The sequence below is a fragment of the Onychomys torridus genome, chromosome X, assembly GCF_903995425.1.
Source record: "Onychomys torridus chromosome X, mOncTor1.1, whole genome shotgun sequence".
Classification (NCBI taxonomy): domain Eukaryota; kingdom Metazoa; phylum Chordata; class Mammalia; order Rodentia; family Cricetidae; genus Onychomys; species Onychomys torridus.
Genome location: NC_050466.1, coordinates 20,473,714 through 20,493,703, shown reverse-complemented (window position 1 = coordinate 20,493,703; position 19,990 = coordinate 20,473,714). Strand labels below are relative to the sequence as shown.

The 19,990-nt window shown below is 42.7% G+C and overlaps 1 protein-coding gene across 2 annotated transcripts; it reads right to left on the bottom strand.

Annotated features, from left to right (window-relative positions):
* Positions 1-207: 207 nt before the first annotated feature.
* On the bottom strand, positions 208-17,079 carry Atp1b4 (ATPase Na+/K+ transporting family member beta 4). 2 transcript variants are annotated; one of them, XM_036175720.1, is made up of 8 exons: positions 17,017-17,079; positions 12,744-13,002; positions 8,945-9,073; positions 8,584-8,688; positions 4,742-4,938; positions 3,596-3,652; positions 1,068-1,163; positions 208-369 (listed from the first exon to the last, which is right to left on the bottom strand). In XM_036175720.1, exons 1-8 carry the CDS (start codon positions 17,077-17,079, stop codon positions 208-210), a joined length of 1,068 nt encoding a protein of 355 aa, XP_036031613.1. The 2 variants fall into 2 exon arrangements, with proteins under 2 accessions (XP_036031613.1, XP_036031614.1); XM_036175721.1 differs by having other exon boundaries at positions 12,756-13,002.
* Between the last annotated feature and the right edge of the window lie 2,911 nt (positions 17,080-19,990).

Sequence of the window (19,990 nt, the reverse complement as noted above, 5' to 3'; positions counted from 1 at the left end):
ATTTGTCATCGGGAGAGATGACCTTCAAGAAAAAGCCAAGCAGGTCCCACAATATCACTTCATACACACGTCAAAGGCAAGGAAAGATGATCTGCTGTCTTAGGCGTCCATCTGGCTGTGTCTTAACTGAAGAAAAAGGAATCGAGGGGGCTATCAGGGCTAACAAAAACCAGAATCATAACTGCTGGGAGTGGCCCCCCGGAGTACCTAGGTTTTTATGTTCAGGGTAAAGATTATCTTCCCCACAAAGCGATCATTGATGACATCATTTATGATGCCTTTGCCCTTCAGTTGGCACTGGACAGGCACTGCCTGGTTCTTCACCACATCCGTAAAATGCATTGCCACCAGGGGGGAGGTGTAGTTAACCTGCAGGCAAAAGAACAATGAATTCTAAATGGGCCAAGATGGCAGCAAGGTGGGGTGGTGGTCAGCGACTCAAGGCAGGTTAGGATAACCTCAGCAAAGGGAATTGTGCGGACTTCATGATGCCATGTCACAAATTATCACAGCAACCAACATGCTTTCCCTGCTTCAGACAAATTACATGGCTCTCTCATAAGTCAGTGTCAAGATGTCTGACTACCCTCTGGGGGGAAGCCAATTCTGACTCAGAAGGATTTGATTTTATGGCTATCAGACCATAAATCAAACTAGAAGTAGTATATGTCAAGATCCTATACTGGAGATGAAGCCCTCACTGGCCCACAGGTATGTATGATCCCTTGGACATTAAACACACTGTTAATAATCTGCCTTCTCTTGGCTTTGTTGCTAATTAGATGTGTGATTTTGGGAAAGTCTCTTTCCCATTCTGAGCTCCAATTTTCTCATCTGAAAACTGAAGTGCTTAGATGAGACTGTATATGACAGTCTTTTGTATTTGGAAAGATCTGTAGTTGTTAGGAATGTGTGTGTGTGGGGTTCCCTCCCCCACTCCCATTATAGTTTACAGCTACTCATCTGTCTGTTACTACCACTGCTCTCTAATTCTCTCAAATCCCAGGCAGCCCTTCCTTTGTCTCTGAGCCCTTTATGAAAGAGAGAGAAAGAAGGATACAGCTTACGTGAGTCAGTTTGCCATAGTAAGGGTAGTAGCGGAGGTCAAAAGAAGCCGACTCTGGGTAGTAATTGATGGATCGAATGTCGTTTTCATCACCTTTCTGTAAGAAAAAGCAGATAGATGTAAGATGTTGGGTTACAGAGTAAGTTAGAATCTAGCTTAAATGGATTTGGGCTCAGGTAAAATTAGTAAATGGGGTGGTGGTGGCGCACGCCTTTAGTCCCAGCACTCGGGAGGCAGAGCCAGGTGGGTCTGTGAGTTCGAGGCCAGCCTGGTCTACAGAGCAAGTTCCAGGACAGGCTCCAAAGCTACACAGAGAAACCCTGTCTTGAAAAAATTACTACATGACTCTCAACCAGTTGTCCCAAACCTAAACTCAGAATTGGGTAGAGCTCAACACTGACTTGTCTGCAGAGAAACATTTCCAGGATGTGATTATGCCTTGGCTTTACAGTTCAAAGAAAATCATGTAGAAAGCCTGGGTTATTGAGGGCAAAGTTACTTTGTATGGCTCTGTTCTGGTTTCTTGGGAGAAGGGCTTGAAAGGCCTTTGGGTACTTGGTGCTGTTCTAGAAAGAGCCTATGATTGTAGCCCATCTCCAAAAAAAAAAAAAAAAAAAAAAAAAAATCAGTGTAGCACCCCTCCTCCGCCCCCCTTGAATTTTGCAGCTGAAGCAGATATACATTAGGGAGCATTTCCTAAGTCCTCATTGTAGGTTCAGTTCTATTGGAAGTCAATTCCACAGGAACCTGATGTATAGCCATACAGTCTGTAGATAGCTCACCTGGAATAATGCTTCACAGAATTCAGACAGTAAGCCAGAGGAACGAAATAGTGGAAAACACTAAACAGGGCTACCCTTAATCACATCACACCAGGAAATGGAGGGCCCAGGAACCCTGGCTGTTAAAGGCAGGGGCAGTCTGGGGGCTCATATGGACAAAGGGTGTATCTCTACTACCCAATTACTCATTAGGGCCATAGGATCACTTCTGTCAATATATATATTATAGACAATATGCTGTAGTAGTTTTTGGTACAAACTGTGCACCCTGTAGTTCAATTTTGGTTATCATCACATCCTGCTTGATTGCTACAAGTGTTTATGGATTTGGCCAGTATTAATTATTTTTAAAAAGTGTATTGAAGTTAATATTTCTATTTTTTAAAAGGACCATTCTCAGTAAGGCTCAGTATATAATAACTTGGAAAATGAACAGCTTACATTAGGGAAATGCAAATAGAATTTGGCCCAATTAATGTGTTAGATTAAGAGCTAGGGATATGGCTCAGTGGCACAGCACTTGCTGTTACTTTAGACTGCATTGCTCTCTATGACTTATTCATATATTCAAAAGCGAGTGAATTTATCTTTAATGATGGCCTGTGGGATCAATTCCATTAGTTTGTAGTCATATCCCACATGTGACTTTATGCACACACACGTACATCTGAACAGAATGAATGCTCTTCTCTTCTTACCTTGTTCTGCTGGCAAATGTTGTCTGACCTGATGAAGCTCATCTTCCTTATGATCACTTCCCACATGGAACTGACTGGTTCTCTCTTCTGTGTCCCCATGGTTCCTTTCAATCTGCCTGGTAATATTTCTTGGCCCTGATTTCAGTTATGTTTACCTCGACATTCCCAACAGCTAGTTAAACACTTGTATATAATAAGTGACCAATAAACACTTGCTGAGTGTGGCTGAGTGGCTGCTGTCTTTGGCTGTTTTCTGATCTGCTCCCCTGAAGACTAGAGTTGTCTGCTAGTTCTGACAATGGCTATTACTGCAATGTTTGCAAGACAACTGTCCAAGGCTAGGGGATACAGATGATGTCACTGAACAGAAGGGAGCTACTGCCTGTTTAAGAAGCAATGCCAAGATCGAGGGCTTTTGCCTACAAAGGAGCTAATTGGTGCAGATGAGATAGAGATAACGGTCCCTTGAAGGACAGTTAATTAGCATATTAATGGACTTCTGTTTATACTTCCCTTGTAGTCATTTGTTATTGCAACACCCAGTGCCACTGGTCATTGCTGTAAAATGTGAAATTCAGTTTTAAAATCAGGAACTAATGACTCTAATGAAAGCTGCTTGTTTAGTTCAAAGAAACAAGCCATTAGAGCTAAAAGCAAGAGTGTAAACAGAATCCCAATTAATGTCTTGGCACAGTGTTGTTCCCTGCTGTGGCCTCTAGCTGCGGTTCAGTCTCTGGCTTTCACAGGTGTAAATCACACACACACACACACACACACACACACACACACACACACACAGAGAGAGAGAGAGAGAGAGAGAGAGAGAGAGAGAGAGAGAGAGAGAGAGAGAGAGAGAGAGAGAGAGAGGCACAGACACACACACTGAATGCTTTTTGGAAATAAGTTCTTAATGCATTAAAAGGAGGAATAATTATGAAAAACACTAATGCTTTTCCTACTCATCACCCATGTAAAAGTCTATGGAATAAAAGAACTATCCCGGTTTGCCTGAAACAAAAGTCCTAACCATACTTAAAAGGATAGTTTACCTGAACTTTGCAGGACACCTTCACAGGATCTCCAAGCTCAGGACGAAAGCCTACAATCTGGTGAAAGAAAACCAGTGTTTGCTTAATTAATTAATTAGTTAGTTTGTTTGTTTGTTCGTTCATTTATACTTATTTATAATTATTGGGTTTTTCAAGACGGGGTTTCTCTGTGTAGCAGCTCTGGCTGTCATGGATCTCGCTCTGTAGACCAGACTGGCCTCGAACTCAAAGAGATCCACCTGCCTCTGCCTTCCAAGTGCTGGGATTAAAGGCATGCACCACCATCACCCAGCCTATTTATTTATTTTTAAAGAAACAAATTTCACAGCAAAAGTGGAATTTTTCTTCCTGCTTTTGATCATCACTCCTCACACATAAATTTCATCTACTCCCCCTTTCAGAAATGTTACAAACAACTTCAAAGTTGCATAGCCCAGCTTGCTCCTTGATATATTTGTGTCTTAGGTCCCAAAACAGAAAAAACTGCAAAATAACCAAAAGTATATCAAGAACTAAGGAGGGCATGATTAAAAAAGGTGCATTTAGTGCTCCCTTTGGCAGCACATATACTAAAAAAGGTACATTTAAAACATTAATTATTATTTTATTTTTATGTGTATGTGTGTTTGGGTTGCATGCATGATGCCTGCAGAGGTCAGAAGAAAATGTTGGTTCCCCTGAGACTGGAGGTACAGACAGTTGTGAGCTGCCAGTGCTTTTAACTACTGATCCATCTCTATGCCCTGGAACAGTGCATTTTTAAGTGACAATTGCTTTCCATCATGTCCCCACGTCAACCCTGTGTTCCAAACGTCTCAGGACACTCCCATTTCATTTTTGAGACACAGTCTGACCTGCATCTTGAGACTCTCTTGCCTCCTGAGTGCTGAGATTAGAGACACACTCTATTACATTCAACTAGTGTCCCTCAAGGGGCAGCTTTGTGTATGGGAAAGAAGGATGACAATAGGAAATGCTCAGGAAAAAAATTAATTGGTCAGTTTGTCTGGTTGTTTTCATGTTTGATGCTGTGGATAAAAACGACTAAACCTGCAGTGTGTGAATACCAGAGTTCAACAGACATGTGTTTTCTACACTCTCCTACCCTACTCATCCATCACCAACAGATCCCAAGGGCTGAGATACCCGGTTCATCTTGAGGAGGATGCAAGGCTGTCCAGTAGAGTATCCAAAAGTAGGGTCCTCCAGCCCAGAGCAATTCTTCAGGAAGGAGCGTTTAAATTGGCAGGCCTTCTTGTCCTCATCTTCATCTCCATCTTGGATGAAGTATTGTCCCGGAGGACAATCTACATTCATTTCCTCTTGAAGACTGTCATTATAGCCTACAGCATATGTGGGTGGCAAAGGGTCATGTTAGAGAGGTGCTAGAAGGGAAGCCCACGTTTCCAGTGCTTTTCTCTAAGTCCCTTTCCTCCCATACACTTGTGCTCCTTCAGAAGTCCTCTTGTTCTGCCTTAATCCTTGCATACTGGTATTAGGTACCGAAGGGCTATTCCTAGCATCATCCCTCCAGGTAAGTGGTTCTCAACTTTCCTAATGCTGTGACCCTTTAATATAGTTCCTCATGTTGTGGTGACCTCCAACTATAAAATTATTTTCGTTGCCTCTTCATAAGTGTAATTTTGCTATTGTTGTAAGTCATAATGTAAATATCTGATATATAGGATATCTTATATACTATACCTAAAGGGGTTGTGACCCACAGGTTGAGAACCACTGCTCTAGGAAGCCTTCTTGCCTCTCAGCCAACCTGATGATATAATCCATTGCTTCTCTTTTCCTCGGAACTTTCAAATGTCCATTTCAGGATTATAGTTATTTTATAACTTTTCTCTATTTCCCATTATTTCTTTGTGGATATGGCAAACAGCAAAGTTGGAGTGGCCATCTCTTCTATTCTGAGAGAAGAATGGACCTCTATTAGTAGATTTTGGAAGAGGGGGTATATCATATCAAGGCATAGTATATGTCAACTTAGGAAATGTCTCCCTTTGAGGTCACTAGTGTGATCACTATTTGAGCCCTCAGATTCCCTAAAATTGGGCTTTGGGAATTTACTGCATCATTCTAGATGGTGGATCTTGGTGAACCCTCTTGCACCCAGACATGCTGTCATGTCTAAAGTTGCTCACTTTTTCAGAAAAGATTGTACCTGTGACCCACCAGAGGTAAAACTCAGAAAAGACTGCAGCCTCCACATCTAGACAGGTTGTGACTTGGATATAATGTTATTGAGATGTAACGGTCATTTCATTTTATTTCTTAAAATTCCTTGACTTTTAAACACTGAATTTCATTCAAGTTATTATACAAAAATAGGTATCATTATAGTATTTTCACACGTAGATACTATTTTGTCTTTGTTTATCTCCCTCTATTGGGAATTTTACTTGCAGTCCTGGGTCTTGTACATAATAGGAAAATACTCTACCACTAAGCTGTGTTCCCAGCGTAGAGAATTTTAGATGTACACCAAGTATGACTACATTTTTATTTTTATCTCGATGAAACTACATTTAATTCAAGGATTTGTTTTAATCTTTTTAAAGGAATAAGAGCTATGCTCAAATGATAACTTTTAAAATAGGAACTGCACTCACATGGCTCAGCATTTTTCTCGAGGTACTTCCATTAAAAATGTGACGTGGGTATTGCATTTACTGCAGCATTCCCATCCTCATAGGAGTGAAACTGATGCTCTGGTCCTTTGGGGAAAGACATATCTATTATGTTTTCTTATTTTTCATGTGTATGTATTATGTACATGGTGTGTGTGTGTGTATAGCATGTGTGGGCACACCCATGTGCCTGTGGAGGCCCATGACTGATGTTGGGAATCTTTCTGGATTGTTCTTCCACCTGATCTACTGAGGTAGGGGTATGTCAATGAAACACTGAGTTCAACAATATGGCCAGTCTCACTAGGCAGTCTCCCATGTCTCTTCCTTCTGAGGCTGGAGTTATAGGTTCTTTCCCATATCCATATAGCATATGTGGATTCTGGAGAGCTGAACTCTGGTCTTCTTGCTTGCTTGGCAAGTGGCAAGTGCTTAACTGCTGAGCCATCTTCCTAGTCACATGGCATCTATTCTTTAGAAGTAAGCCAGTGCCTTCCTGTTGTTCGCTGCCTTCACTGTCGGGTCAAATTTGGTATTTCCCCATCTGCTATCTTATTGCAGGGATTTCCTCTGGCAATATGCAAACTTGAAATAGCTCATAAGCATTTTTAAAGAAAGACATTATGCTGACTAAGACGCCCAAAATACTTTTGTGGCCCAAAATAGAACTACATGGATCAGAAAGAACCCAGCTCTGTCATTCTACAGGTGCCAACTCTGAAGCTGTTTCATCTAAATAGCAGTGAGCATTACTAATACAAGGCTGAATTTTTAAATAAATATTTTTATTTTATAATTAATTTAATTTTACATATCAGCCATGGATTTCCCTGTCCTCCCTCCTCCTACCCTCCTGCCTTTTCCCCCAACCCCCCCCCCATTCCCACCACCTCCAAGGCAAGGTCTCCCCTTGGGAGTCAGCCCATTTTAACTCCCACTTAGATGGCACCAGTATAGTTAGGAAACATGACATTTCTCAATCTTAAAAGTTCATACAAATCACTTGAAAAAATTTAAATGGAGACTGGTTCAATAGCTATGGGGTATGGTCTGAGATTCTACCAACACCTGTGTGATGCCCATGCTGCAGACCCCAGGCAAGCAACATGTGGGTTCACAAACCAACTCCACTGCCAGGAGTTATGGCGGACAAAGGATTCTATCATGCCTGGTGAAAGGTGAAGGACAAAATGTACATGTTTAAGACTAACACTTCAGGCTCATACTAAGAGGCTGTTCCCCTAAATGAGTGTATATTCTACTAGCTACCTTCACCCCTCCATCCCATTTCAGCCAGGCCAGGCTACCCAAAGCAGCCTAACTAAGTGTCCCTAGCCACAATATTTAGGTGCAATAATGCAAACTTCAAGATGGTATTCATTTATGTACTTATTATTGTGAGATGGTTATCTTCCTATATAGCTCATGCTGGTCTGGAACTCCCAAGTCCAAGTTATCTTTCTACCTCAAACTCCTGAATGTTGATTTTACAGGCATGCGCTATCATGTCCAAGTTGGGGTTCTTAGTTACTTATTTGTAGCAGTGATAAAATACCCTGGCAGAAACAAATTCTGGAAGAAAGGTGTTTTAGCTTACAGTTCTGGAGGGATACAGTCCACATGGCTGGGTGGCCATACTACATCCATACTTAGGAAGCAGAAGAGAATGAATGGGAGTGAGGGCTGGCTATTAAAGCCTCAAGGGTTGCTTCCCGTGACTCTCTTCCTCCAGAGCTGCTCTCTCTCCTAAAGGTTCCACAGACTTCCCAAACTACCATTGTCTTAGCTTCCAAAGAGTGAAAGACAAAGCCATCCATTTGTCATGGAAAGTGTACCTGAGAACATCACAGACACAGGAATTCTTGAAATACTTGAGATCAAAATGCTAGAGATTTAGTCCTGTGACTCCTTTTTAAATTGCTGCTACAAAAAGGACACCTACTTTCCCTCTTGAAGATATCTCATCCCCAGACTTCTCTTACCCTGAGAAAGGACAGGAGGCGGGGGATCTTGCAGGTCTTGGAGGACATTCTCCTTCCCTCACCATTCTCTCCCTCCAGAATTAGCTTTTACATGAGATCACTTAGAAAGATGGCCACCTGGATGTGCTCAAGATCTAACTAAGTGCTGTTTGGTGTTCATGAAGAGAAAACAAGCTCTGTGCCTTAAAGAGCTCACATTGGACAACCCTCAATCAGAGTATTTTAAAAAATGTTACAAAGGGTGCTGGCAGGCATGCAGAACAACACAGGACCATGATGGGTAGGAGTGACTGAATCTGATTTCCAGGCCACATGGAGTTTGAATTTTGGATTCCCACCCACTACTTTTCTACTCAGGGGAACTTACCCTGAAGAAAGCCATTTAGGCTAATCACATAATGCTGCCAAGTTTCAGGTTCGGAAACATTGAAGTTGAAGTTAAGGCTATGAGCGAAGGGTCTGATCATAACTCCTGGCAAGGAAAACAGGTCTTGGATATATTAACCCATTCTTGAATTTTTTCTGTATACATTCCCATGACACCACCCCCTAGGCAATCAAAATGAAAAGGACCATGATTTGCCAAGTGCCATTTCACTTTTCCTCTTAATAATTGAATCTCTAAGTCATTACCGGGAAGAACCAAAGTTAATTGAGGCTGAACACGCTGTGCAAGCAGCTTTCTGTCCAGAGAGTTCTGACAATGCAGGGCATTTGGGCACACTCACCAGGAGGTTTCACCTGCTCAGTGAAGGTTGGCATGTAGGGACTGATGGCTAGGAACAGCATGTACAAGAATAGGGTGATCACAGCTGCCAGGGAGGCATAGAAGAAGAAGTAAATGACTAAAATCAGACCTGTGGAGCAATTGAAGATGACAGTAGTCAGTGCCTGCCAATAAGGCCCACCTTCCCACTGAACTACTGAACCATAATCAACCCAGGCAGATTCAGGATATCCTTTCTTTTTGGACTTTGTCAATCTGGAATTGGTAAAGACTGACTGTGTCAGGGGTCTGAATGCAGCTTCCCTTTACAGTGTCTCCAGTGGAAAATCTTGTTGAGCACATGATGACTATGAACAAGATTATAGGGAGTGGACTTCAACAGGGGAAATTGCTTGGGAGTCTTCTGGGCCATGGCTGATGTCCCGAGTACAGACCATTCTTTGCTATTCATTATGGCAGGTGTCCTGAAGAAACCTAGCAACTTGATTTAAGTGATTACAGATATTTTCAAGGGGTTGAAAAAACAGCATTTTTTCCCCCACATGATCTAGAATCCAAAGCTTTGACTCATTTCCACTGGACTTATTTCTAATCAAGGCTTATCCCTGACTACTTATTTAAAGTCTTATTCATCCTTGGCAAAGTTTAAGTGGCTCTTCTTTCCAAAGAGAACACTAATGAAGGATGGGGAGACAGTAGGAGGAAATGATACTTAATCACTGATACTTGCTGTATGTGAACTTGGGAAAGTTGTAGACTCTACAACATATATTTATCTGTATCCCTGACAATATCTGAAATTCAGTCTTTTCATAATCTTATCCTGGTTCTACCACTTCTGGCTGTTTAATCTTGGATATGATGTTCACTATTTGAAACCTTGGTGTCCTCATCTAGTAAACAAGGACAGTAGCATAGTACTTGCTATATTAAATAAGCATTAAATAATGCATATCAATAGTGTGGCACATTGCCTAGCAGACCCTAAGTGCTCTATAAATGGCATCCATCATTATTGCTATATTAATATTGTTATTATTGCTATAAGCTCAGATGCAGTTGGATGAATTGCCCTTCTGTGGGTTGTATTAGGATTATGTTTGTCCCAGGACTATGTAGCACAGGGTGAGGCAAATGAGCATGAGCTAGCTGCCCAGAGCTCTTTTCTAGCCTTCCTTGGGGACCTCTCAGGCAAACATATTTGGCTTCACTCATTGAAGTGCCATGATTTGAACGGAATCGTGAGCCAGAAACTGGGATAAACCACACAACTTTACTGTACCCCAAAAGTAGTTCAAATGTTAGTCTTTAGATTGAATCATGGACCAAATAAAATTGGGGAAGGGAGAGAAAGAGAGAGACTGACTGTAGTAATCCAGCTGGAAATGGAACTGACCCTTTATGTTTGTGTAAGAGGAACTAAAGCAGAACTGGAACGTGGCCACATTGATTGAGCTGGAGACCCCAGAGAAGAAACAATCATGTCTGTGTGCCTATGGTTGCTCACTAGCTATCCTAAAGGGGCATGTCCTGCCCCCACTTCTCCACTCCCATTCCCATCCTGTGAGTGGACCAACAGCCCAGAGCTATCCTAGAGGGTCAAGAAATCCAGTTGCATGCATGAAAGGGAGTCAGTGGAACACAGGTTTATTCCCTTGGCAATATCACTAGTAATGAGTTCCCCTGGCTCTGCTTGGGGAGAGGTGACCTTGAGACTGTGATAGTTTAGTCTCTCACCTCCCCTCAGGCAAAAGCAAGTACTGCCCCCATTTAAACTCACCAATCTCTCTAATCCTTCCTCCTCCAGATAGAGAGTTTCTTTCACCTGGGGCCTCCTCTCAGTTTCCGTCCTGAATAGCCCCACTCAGGCTTGGGCAGACCACTAAGGGCTCATTTTCCCAACTCTTTACCCAGCAAAGCAAGCACCCAATCTACTGAGACCTTACAAATCAGGGAGGGCCTTGTTCACTGTTCAAATTCATGAAGATAGCTTGCATTCTGGCAAGAGGATGCATTCTGGTATTTGAATCCTAGAACTGTCATTTACTTAGTTACTGTGTGATTTTAGGCAAGTTACTCAGCCTCTCTAAGCTTGTTTTTGCATTTGTAAAGTGGGATAGTAATATCTTGTATGAGTCTGGTCAGTATTCTGGTCACTTAAACTGTCAGTAATGCATGCACTTCATGACGTAGGCATCTTGTGAACATTCGCCCTTTGCCCTGGGACAATCTGACAGGTGTCTGAATTGCTGGGCTAGCCTAAGACCTGTAAACCATGGGTCTGGCTGCAGCCCACAATGAAGCATCCCCATGACTATATCTTCCCTTTCTGCCTCATTGCTCTTTGTTGGCCCACAGCTTGTCATCCACCAGAGCAATTTAGATGGATGATAGCTGGTGAAGTTCCAATGGTTGCTTAAGGGTTAAAGTATGGGGCCCCCTCCCAGAATCGTACATGCATTTCCCAAGGCCTGTTTTTTCTCCAGTCTTCTTTAAGCAAGGAAGAAACAGCTGTGCCCCTCTGAAGCTCCAATGAGAGGCCAGCATTTGTCTGGAGCTTCCAGAACATTGGAATGTCCCTTAAATGGTACATTAGTTACAGTTCCAGGGATGGGCAGGGGTGGGGCTCGGAACTGAGGAAGAGCAACGGGAGATGGGTGTTGTTCAGAGCCTTCACACCTGCTCTTCCTAATTCCAAGAAATAGAGCTGGCTACTTCACACAAACTGAGCTGAATTAGCAGCATTGACTACAAAACAGATGATTCTTAGCCAGAGGGGCCTGTGGAAGGAATGGCCATCAAATTCAACAACCTAGACCTTGGCAGCAGGGCACTAGTACTTTATCCATGGCACCCACTGTTTTTTTTTTATTTGCTCCTATGGATTTACTGAGTTAGGGATCAGCAGCTGTTTTCTTTTCTTTTTTTTTTTCTGGGCTATGCAAAAATGTGGCAAGTATGATTTTTACTACCCACAAAATCTTCTGAGGAGAAGGCTCCATAATAATAGTTTAAGAAGTGAGTAGAACCCTGGGAAGGGAGTTCTGGGCAATTTGTGAAGTAAAAATGGTGACATGTGATATACAGAGAAAGAGCTAAGATATGAAATTCTATTAATGATCAATCAACAAGGAAACTCAACCTTAGACCCTAGCAATGTTCTCTTTTAAGCCAATTCTTCTGTATCTACCACGGACGCATAAAGCATTCACAAGCTGGGGTCTGGACAGGCTTCTGGGTTCGCCTTCTCGAACACTGGTAAGTGAACTGATAAGACTTTATATGCCCGTGGTCAGGTTAGCAGGGGCTTGGTCTCATAGTCTAGAAATTGTCTTCTACACATTCCTCTCAACCTTACGGTTTTCACCCTGTACTGGAGTCTTATGCTGATTCTGTTAAAGAGGCAAAGCATAATTTCCCACCTTCCCATTTGGCATGTGGGAAGACCGGGCCTATGGGAGAGAGGGTCAATGATGAGCTTATAGTCACATGTGTAGAAAGCGACAGGACTGGGACATGAAAAACAATCCTGTGCTCTTTCAACCCATTCTCAGTGTTATTTTATATTGCATATTGAGACTAGTAGATTTCAGTCACTCTTGTTCATCTATTTAGTGGCTTTTCTGATGGATCTGATCTGTCCTTGGTCCAAGGATGTCAACAGTAATTGGTGTCTTTCTGTGAAATGTTCAGAGACGTTTGTAACAAACAAACCCATCCAGGGTACAGAAGAGGAGCTCTGGATACCACATCAAAAGCCAAGGACAGCAGACTGGGGCATTGGGATGAATGGGACTTACTGAGACTCTGACCTGTTCGGGCCAGAGACATCCTTTTCTCTGGGTCCCACAGATATTCAGTCACGATCTGCAATTTCTGCCTCCAGACATTGCCTGTCGGCTGACCCTGACCTTCTTCTTCCCTTTCTTCCTCCTCTTCTTTTCCTTCCTCCTCTTCTTCCTCTTCCTCCAGACCAGGCACCATCATCACCTGAGCCTCTTCTTCTGCGTCCTCCTCCTCATCTGCTAAGTAGTTCTGATTTACTTCATCCTGATCATCCTGGAGCAGGGACAAGACACAAACCTCTCTGTGAAAAAAAAAAGTCTTAATGGCATTTCACACCAGCCAGAAAGAAATGGAAACAACTCAATACTTGGAGGTCTTTCAAATTGCCACATCCCCAGAAAAATGCCCATTGTCGTAAGGGGCGGATTTTCTTTCTTTATTCTTTTGGAGGAAGCATCCTTTCTACAGCTCATATCAAATCACTATTATTTCCACAGCAGTGCTAAATTTTCCTTTCAATGTTGGGGAGGTAGGTTCGTCCTCTGTGATATCTCATGTCACGGCTCTGTCCTGGGCCTTGGCCTCCCACTTAACTTTGACCTATCAGGACTGAGCTGAGTTCACACTGAAGGACTAAGGAGTCTTGGACGTTTAGGCCTATGATGGCAACTTCCCAGCCCAAGCCAGCTTTGACCTCACCATCCTAAGTTGCATCTAAAAATAGGCTCTGGCAGATATCAAGAGAAGCCACCCTCTGTCCCCTCCTCAAAACTTCCAAGGCCTTCCTAACACAAACAAGGACTTAGATCCTGCTTCCTGTCTTAAGTTAGATGGACAGACCCCCTGAGAGATGAGATCCCAACATATACTTCCTTTGTTTTCCCCTGTAGCTTAGTTAAAAAGTTGGGCACATCTATACACACATAGTAACACTAAATAGACTGAGCAGGTTTTGTGTGTGTGTGTGTGTGTGTGTGTGTGTGTGTGTATAATTAAAGTAAGAAAGAGAGGCCATTAATTTGAGAGGGAGTGGGGGAGTAAATAGGAGAGGTTGGAGGGAGGAAAGGGAATGGGGAAAGGATGTAGTTATATTTTAATTTTAAATATTAAATAAAAATATAAAAACAAAAGTTGGGCACAAAGTGAGTACTCAGCATATATTTGTTGATTGATTACAGCCGGTACTTGAGATTTGAAACAGTAATCTTTGAATTGTTTTAAGAAAGTTAAACGAACCAGAACGAGACGAAGAAAGAAAAAAAGGAAAACCCACATGTCGCCAGTGGTATTTCATATGCCTCTGACATAAAGGCTGGAGGCTTGTACCCTTGCTCTTTGGGAGTTTGCCAAGGCTTACTGCAACAGCAGAAAACCAGGCCACCCTCCCTTCTCTGTGCTGTCCAAGTCTGAAGAGTGTTAGGGCTCATGCACCTGTTGGGGTTGGATGTGTCAAATGCTAGAGGCCATGGACTCTGTGCTGCCCCCTTCCTGCCCGATTCCTCAAAGGCCACTTAGAGGGCACTCAGCTACCCATGCTGTCTTTAACAAAGAGTTGAGCATATTGGATTGTTCAGAATCAGTAAAAATGTTACAGACTGACAAATCTCTGCTCTCTGCATTTAGTCTGCCCAGAGCTCTCTAGCTCATGATTACAAGCACCCTTGAATTGTTCACTAATATGTTCAAACGTACAGCTCCACATCACATACCATATTAGAACTTACGGGGGCTTCCAAATTATGATTGTCCAAATGAGCTCCAGGGAGGGGAGAAGATCTGGCCAAAGCCACACAGCAAATCCATGACAGAGTTGACAGTCTCGGAACGTGTGTCTCTTGATACTCTGCACAGTTTCTCCTCCATCACAATGAACACAAGTGGCTAGAAGTGGCTTAGCAGATTTATGAACATGATAATGTCTTAGAGTCTGTGTTCCCGAAATGTAGGTGCTTATAATCAAGGAATTCTCACTTTGACATGGATTCACAGTAGAAGGCTTAGGAAAATCAACCTTGCCTATCATTCAATGCTAAATGAATCGATGCATGTTCTTAAATGATTCACTAGTGTGAGAACTTATGTTCATATTTATCTCCCAAATCAGGTTTTCAGCACACAGGTAGAAGGTCCATATTTCCTAACATTTTGTGGTCTACTCACAGTGTGAAGCCCACAGAAAGTACTCAGGGGATACTCTCGGCCCTACTGCCTGGATTCTGGAAGAATATTCTCACAGACTTTATCGTCCTTAACCTCAGAAGTCAAACATACTAGTCATCATGGTCCCTGGAAAACCCATGCACCAAATTCTCACAGGATTTGAAATGTGACATTTCATCAGGAAGAGTTTCCAATCCCCTTATATTTCTGGAATGACTTTCTCTTCTTGCTTGTGCCTGATTACCAACTCTTCTACAGAGGAAGCAGCTGACCATGGTCACAGCCTTATTTTATTTGTAGCTATGTGCTCTCACAATAATCTTATTAAAATGGCTGTCATTAAAGTTTTATCCTCGCAGGAAGAATTAATCTTCTTGGAGCTTATTTTCCCTTCACAGATTCCCACCTGAGCTTTATTTTAGGAATCCAAAATATCTTTTTCCTCTTCCCTGCTTCCAGGGATAGGGAAATGTCACGCTGTGCAAGGCAGGCTTTTCCCAGAGGCTCCTCGTAAATGAAATCCTGTGTAAAATGCACTTCCAAGCAATTATTTGTCACACTATGGTAGGAAATGCTTTAGTGATGAGGACGTTCATCTCCAAGGTTCTGTTTCTGTCAGTTCCTAAAGTGGCACCACCTCATGTGATAGTGAGTATGAGCATGCTCAGATATGGTAGTGGGTGTGTGCTGGGGCCCTCATGCTTCCCTAAAAGGGAAGCCTGAAGGACAGAAGGTAGCTCCATTTTAAGCAATCTAAATATATAAACATATAAACAAATATACAAACAAGCAGTATGACCCAAAGGATAAATTTAGTAACATCATGCAAACATCTAAATGCCTGATTAATTCAAAAGGAAAAAAATTGCACATACAATTGCAACAAATGATTTATTTTAATTTGATCAGCTATTATAAAGAGCAAGATCCCCTGTGGCACTTAAATCCAAACTTCTGGACGAACAGTTGAAATTAAACACAGCAATTTTACCAATTGAACATAGAAAAAAAGAAACCAAGTAATATGCAGCTATATATACTCCATAGACCCTGACTGGTCTTAAGAGGGAAGAAACTGCAGGCATTGAAACAAACATTCTATACCAGAGTGCTGAGAAATTCCCTTAGTGGTTTGACAATTTTCCCTTAATTCCTTAGGCATATAAATGACCATATGCAAAGAAAAAATGGTTCATGCTTTGCTTTCTTTGGAGTTCATCTAATCATCTTCTTGGGTTTCAGAATACCCATCCTGAGAGTGGTGTATATACACAAACGCATTGATGATTTAGAGCAAAGTAAACGGAGACACGTTTGGACCAAATGCATTTGTAAGGGAAGCTGGAAGTAAACAGTGATAGGGAAGGGATGTGCAGGTGTATGTGGATGAATGTGTCTGTATGTGTTTGATGTGGTGAGGTGGCAGACAAGGTGATGGAATGGGTCATGGCGGACCGGAGCTTCAAGAGGTTGTATACCAGAAACACAGTGGAAAGAGCACAAGTTACAAACAAGATGCACATTCTCATGTTGGGGTTCCCACTAACTTGTAAGTCAATCTGGCACTCTGCTACCTTCAGACCGAGGCTACCACCAGCAGCTTCCTTCAGCAAAACGAGGGGTTCTGGGGACATGACGTCTAGGCTTCCTTCTAGTTCCTGTCAAGGATTCTGTGATTTTAGCTATAGTTTGAATTTCTGCCTTAGAAAAAGAGCAGCTGGTTCCCCAAAGCCACCACCCAAAGGGACTGGGACAGCTGGCCAGGCAGCGCCTTACATTTCCTCTTCTTGTTCCCTTTTCTCCTGGCCAAATTTCTTGCAGTGAAGCCTCTACTACGGTCTGCCAAAGGTCTATTCATATTCTAGACTTCTAAGATAAAACTTATTCCCTGGTATATTCCCATTACTTTATCTCTGTTTCCCAACAAAGAGAGGAGCCCTCCTTCCATTCAGCAATTTAGGCTGCCCTGGGATGCTGGGAGTCACTTTCCTCCAAAGTCTGGGCTTTCCTAAACTTCGTTTATTCCTGTTTATCTCGAGGCAAGGCAGCCAGAATCCAAGGTCTACACAGCACCCAACCCAACCAATTAAAAAAGGGCAGCAAAATATTCGGCTCCCCGAGACTTACAAGTCTGTAGCGATAACCATAAGGAAAGGCTGGAGCCCTTCTGGAGCGGAGTTGCCTTCTCATGGCTGTTCAGTGGGCGAAGACGCCGCAGAGGCAGGCGAGTAGGGCAGAGCTCTGGAGCTTGTGCTGGTACAGGAGACACTGGTTGCTGGGGACACTTGGCGCCTACTAAAAGTGAACCTTGCTGGCACGAGCCCTTCCCCAAAATAATCTAACATGCTCCGCTCTCATTGGTTGGCCCCTTCCTGGAATCAAAGGAAAGCCCTTTTGGAAAAGCAAGCTCATCATTACAGAGGGAGGGGGAGATATTCTGGGTCACGAGGATGAGCAACTCACCGCCCCCTTCATGTGTCTTTCCACCCCTTGCCCTTCTCCAGCACCCGAAATATGATGGGCTCAATGGAAATCTTAAGTCATATTTTTCTCAATTGAGAGTTGGATATCAGTGTGTTTGCAAGGGGGTGGGGCGTGGGTGGGAGTTAGGGTGAGGGGAGATGTCCAAGAATAACTTGCTTTTTTCGTAAGGCTGATCTCATGCAAAAGGATCTAGGGTGTCAGGGAAGATTCCCTTTGCTCTCCCTACCCACTTCTCACACACTCTAAGCCACCTATAAAATATTCCTTACCAGACCAGTTCATGAACTCCTGAAAATGTGTATTATGCCTTTTAATTTTAGATGTAATGCTTCTGCTTTAACACTCCCTATTCCAAAGAGGGTCTTGGATATAAACAAGCATTTTTCTAGGCCACATGTCACAGTGGCCCCATCAGTCACTGCCCCTCATACACACACCCTTGGAATCCTGGCCAAATTTCTGTAGTGGTTGAGATCTATATTTATCCCTTAGCATCAGGGCAGGGAACAAGGCAGAACTTTGCAGTGTCAGTTTCCCAGACATATGTAACTCTTGAAGCCAAAATGGGATCCAGCAAAAGAAAATGAATAGAAACTGCTAAGAACATTGTAGAGCACTTTGGGTCACTTTGGTCCACCACTCTGGGGTCTGGGTGAAATTTGTGATCCTTTCTCTAAAAATTGCTCCCTACCTTCATTTCACCCGGGTGGCTGAGAATATTGCAGAGGCTAAGGTAAACAGCACAACCACTTAGTTAAATTTAATCATAATCCTAAGTCTATGCTGTTCTGGTGACAATAGCTTTAGTTATGGTTAATTTTAACTAAAGACTTCATTTCTTTTAATGTCATTCATCAGGACTCTGCCAAGACACCCTGGCCCCCATGTTTTTAAAGAGAAGCCACTTACAAAAAAGAGAAACCCACTTTTCTCTTTGAATTTTAATAAAATTAAGATATGTTTCAGGAATGATCATCACTGGACACATGTCTAGCTCTATTTCTTATACTTTCTCCACACCAGTGTTTTGTGTTATCCCTAGTGTTGAATATGATACATCTAAGGCCCATGGAAGCCTCAAAACTAAACACAGGATCCATTAACTGGCCCTATCTTCCTAGAGGCTGGAGGGATGGCCCAGCAGTAAAAGCACTTTCTGCTTTTGCAGAAGACCTGAGTTCAATTCCCAGAATCCACATCAGGTGGCTCACAACCACCTTTCACTCCAGCTCTAGATAAAGTGATGCCCTCTTCTGGCCTCCATGGATACCTACACTCACTTGTGCACCAGCATACATACAGAATAAAATACTTAACAAAAGACAATATGATCATTTTAATTACATTTCAAGAATCAAGAGTAGGGAGACAGAAGATTTGAAGTGCCAAGAATTCAAGTAACAAAATACTGCATTCTCCAGAATCTTTTACCCCAATTAGCTTAATACATACTTCGTGTATTTGCAATGTATTTCAACTACAGTCCATACTGCCTTCTGTAGTGCCAACTGCTGGGTGGGTTGGTGGAGGGACCCCAAGTCCTGTAGTATGTCAAAACCAAAAAAATCTGAATATCTTTACACTCGTCTCTAGTTAAAAGAGAAGTTGTCAGAGTTGGAGGCATGGTTCCACAGTTAAGAATACTGGATGCTCTCCCAGAAGATCCAGGTTCAATTCCCAGCACCCACGTGGTAGCTCAAAAGCATCTATAACTCTAGTCCCAGGGAATAGAACACTATCTCTGGCCTCCACAAACACAGCATGCATATGGTGTACAGATATACATGCAGGCAAAAACACCCATACTAAGAAATAAGTAAGAAACCATTTCTGTCTGTGTAGCAGAATGGAGCCAGAACTGGTTAGTAGAACAGTGGCTGCAAAGGCAAGGGAGGAAGAATAAAAAGAGGCCTTGAATATGACTACACATTCAAAGACAAATTATTCAAGTCCTAAAACTTGACAAAGCATTAACATCCCCCCCTCATCCCATAAGATTTCCTGGTTGTCTGCTCTGGTAAAATTCTATGGCCATTGACAACTGACAATTGGGAACAGAAATAGTCTTCTAGATTGTTCTTTTTTTTTCCTGCTAATGGAAGGAAGAGATGAAAGAGCAGTTTAGAGAATTTTTGACACTACCATGTGACATAGGCTAATGTGACATAGGCTAATCTGTTCTTATGGACCATTTCCATGTAGGGGTGTGTGTGTGTGTGTGTGTGTGTGTGTGTGTGTGTGTGTGTGTGCAGTGTGTGTCAGAGTCATCAAAGATCAGCTATGAATCTTCTCTATCCAGGGAGTAGCCAGTTCCTCAGACTAGGGCTGAGGAGTAGGATGAGGGCAGTGGAGCTTAAGAGGTGCTTGGTGTTAGTCACCCAGGCACTGTGGAGCATGCTTTAGAATCCCTTGTTTCTCTTAGCATTAGTCACCTGTGGACTCACTAGACAGGTCACTTGAGCAAGGAAGTGATAGGCCAAATTAGGGCCTGAGGCTGCCCATAAACACTTCCTAACAAAGGGTGTCCTTCTTGAAGTGAAACAAAGAGGGAGAATTCACTTGGGGCTGCTATGGTCAAGGGAGGGTTTCCAGAATAGGCAGGCCTCAGGCCAGACCT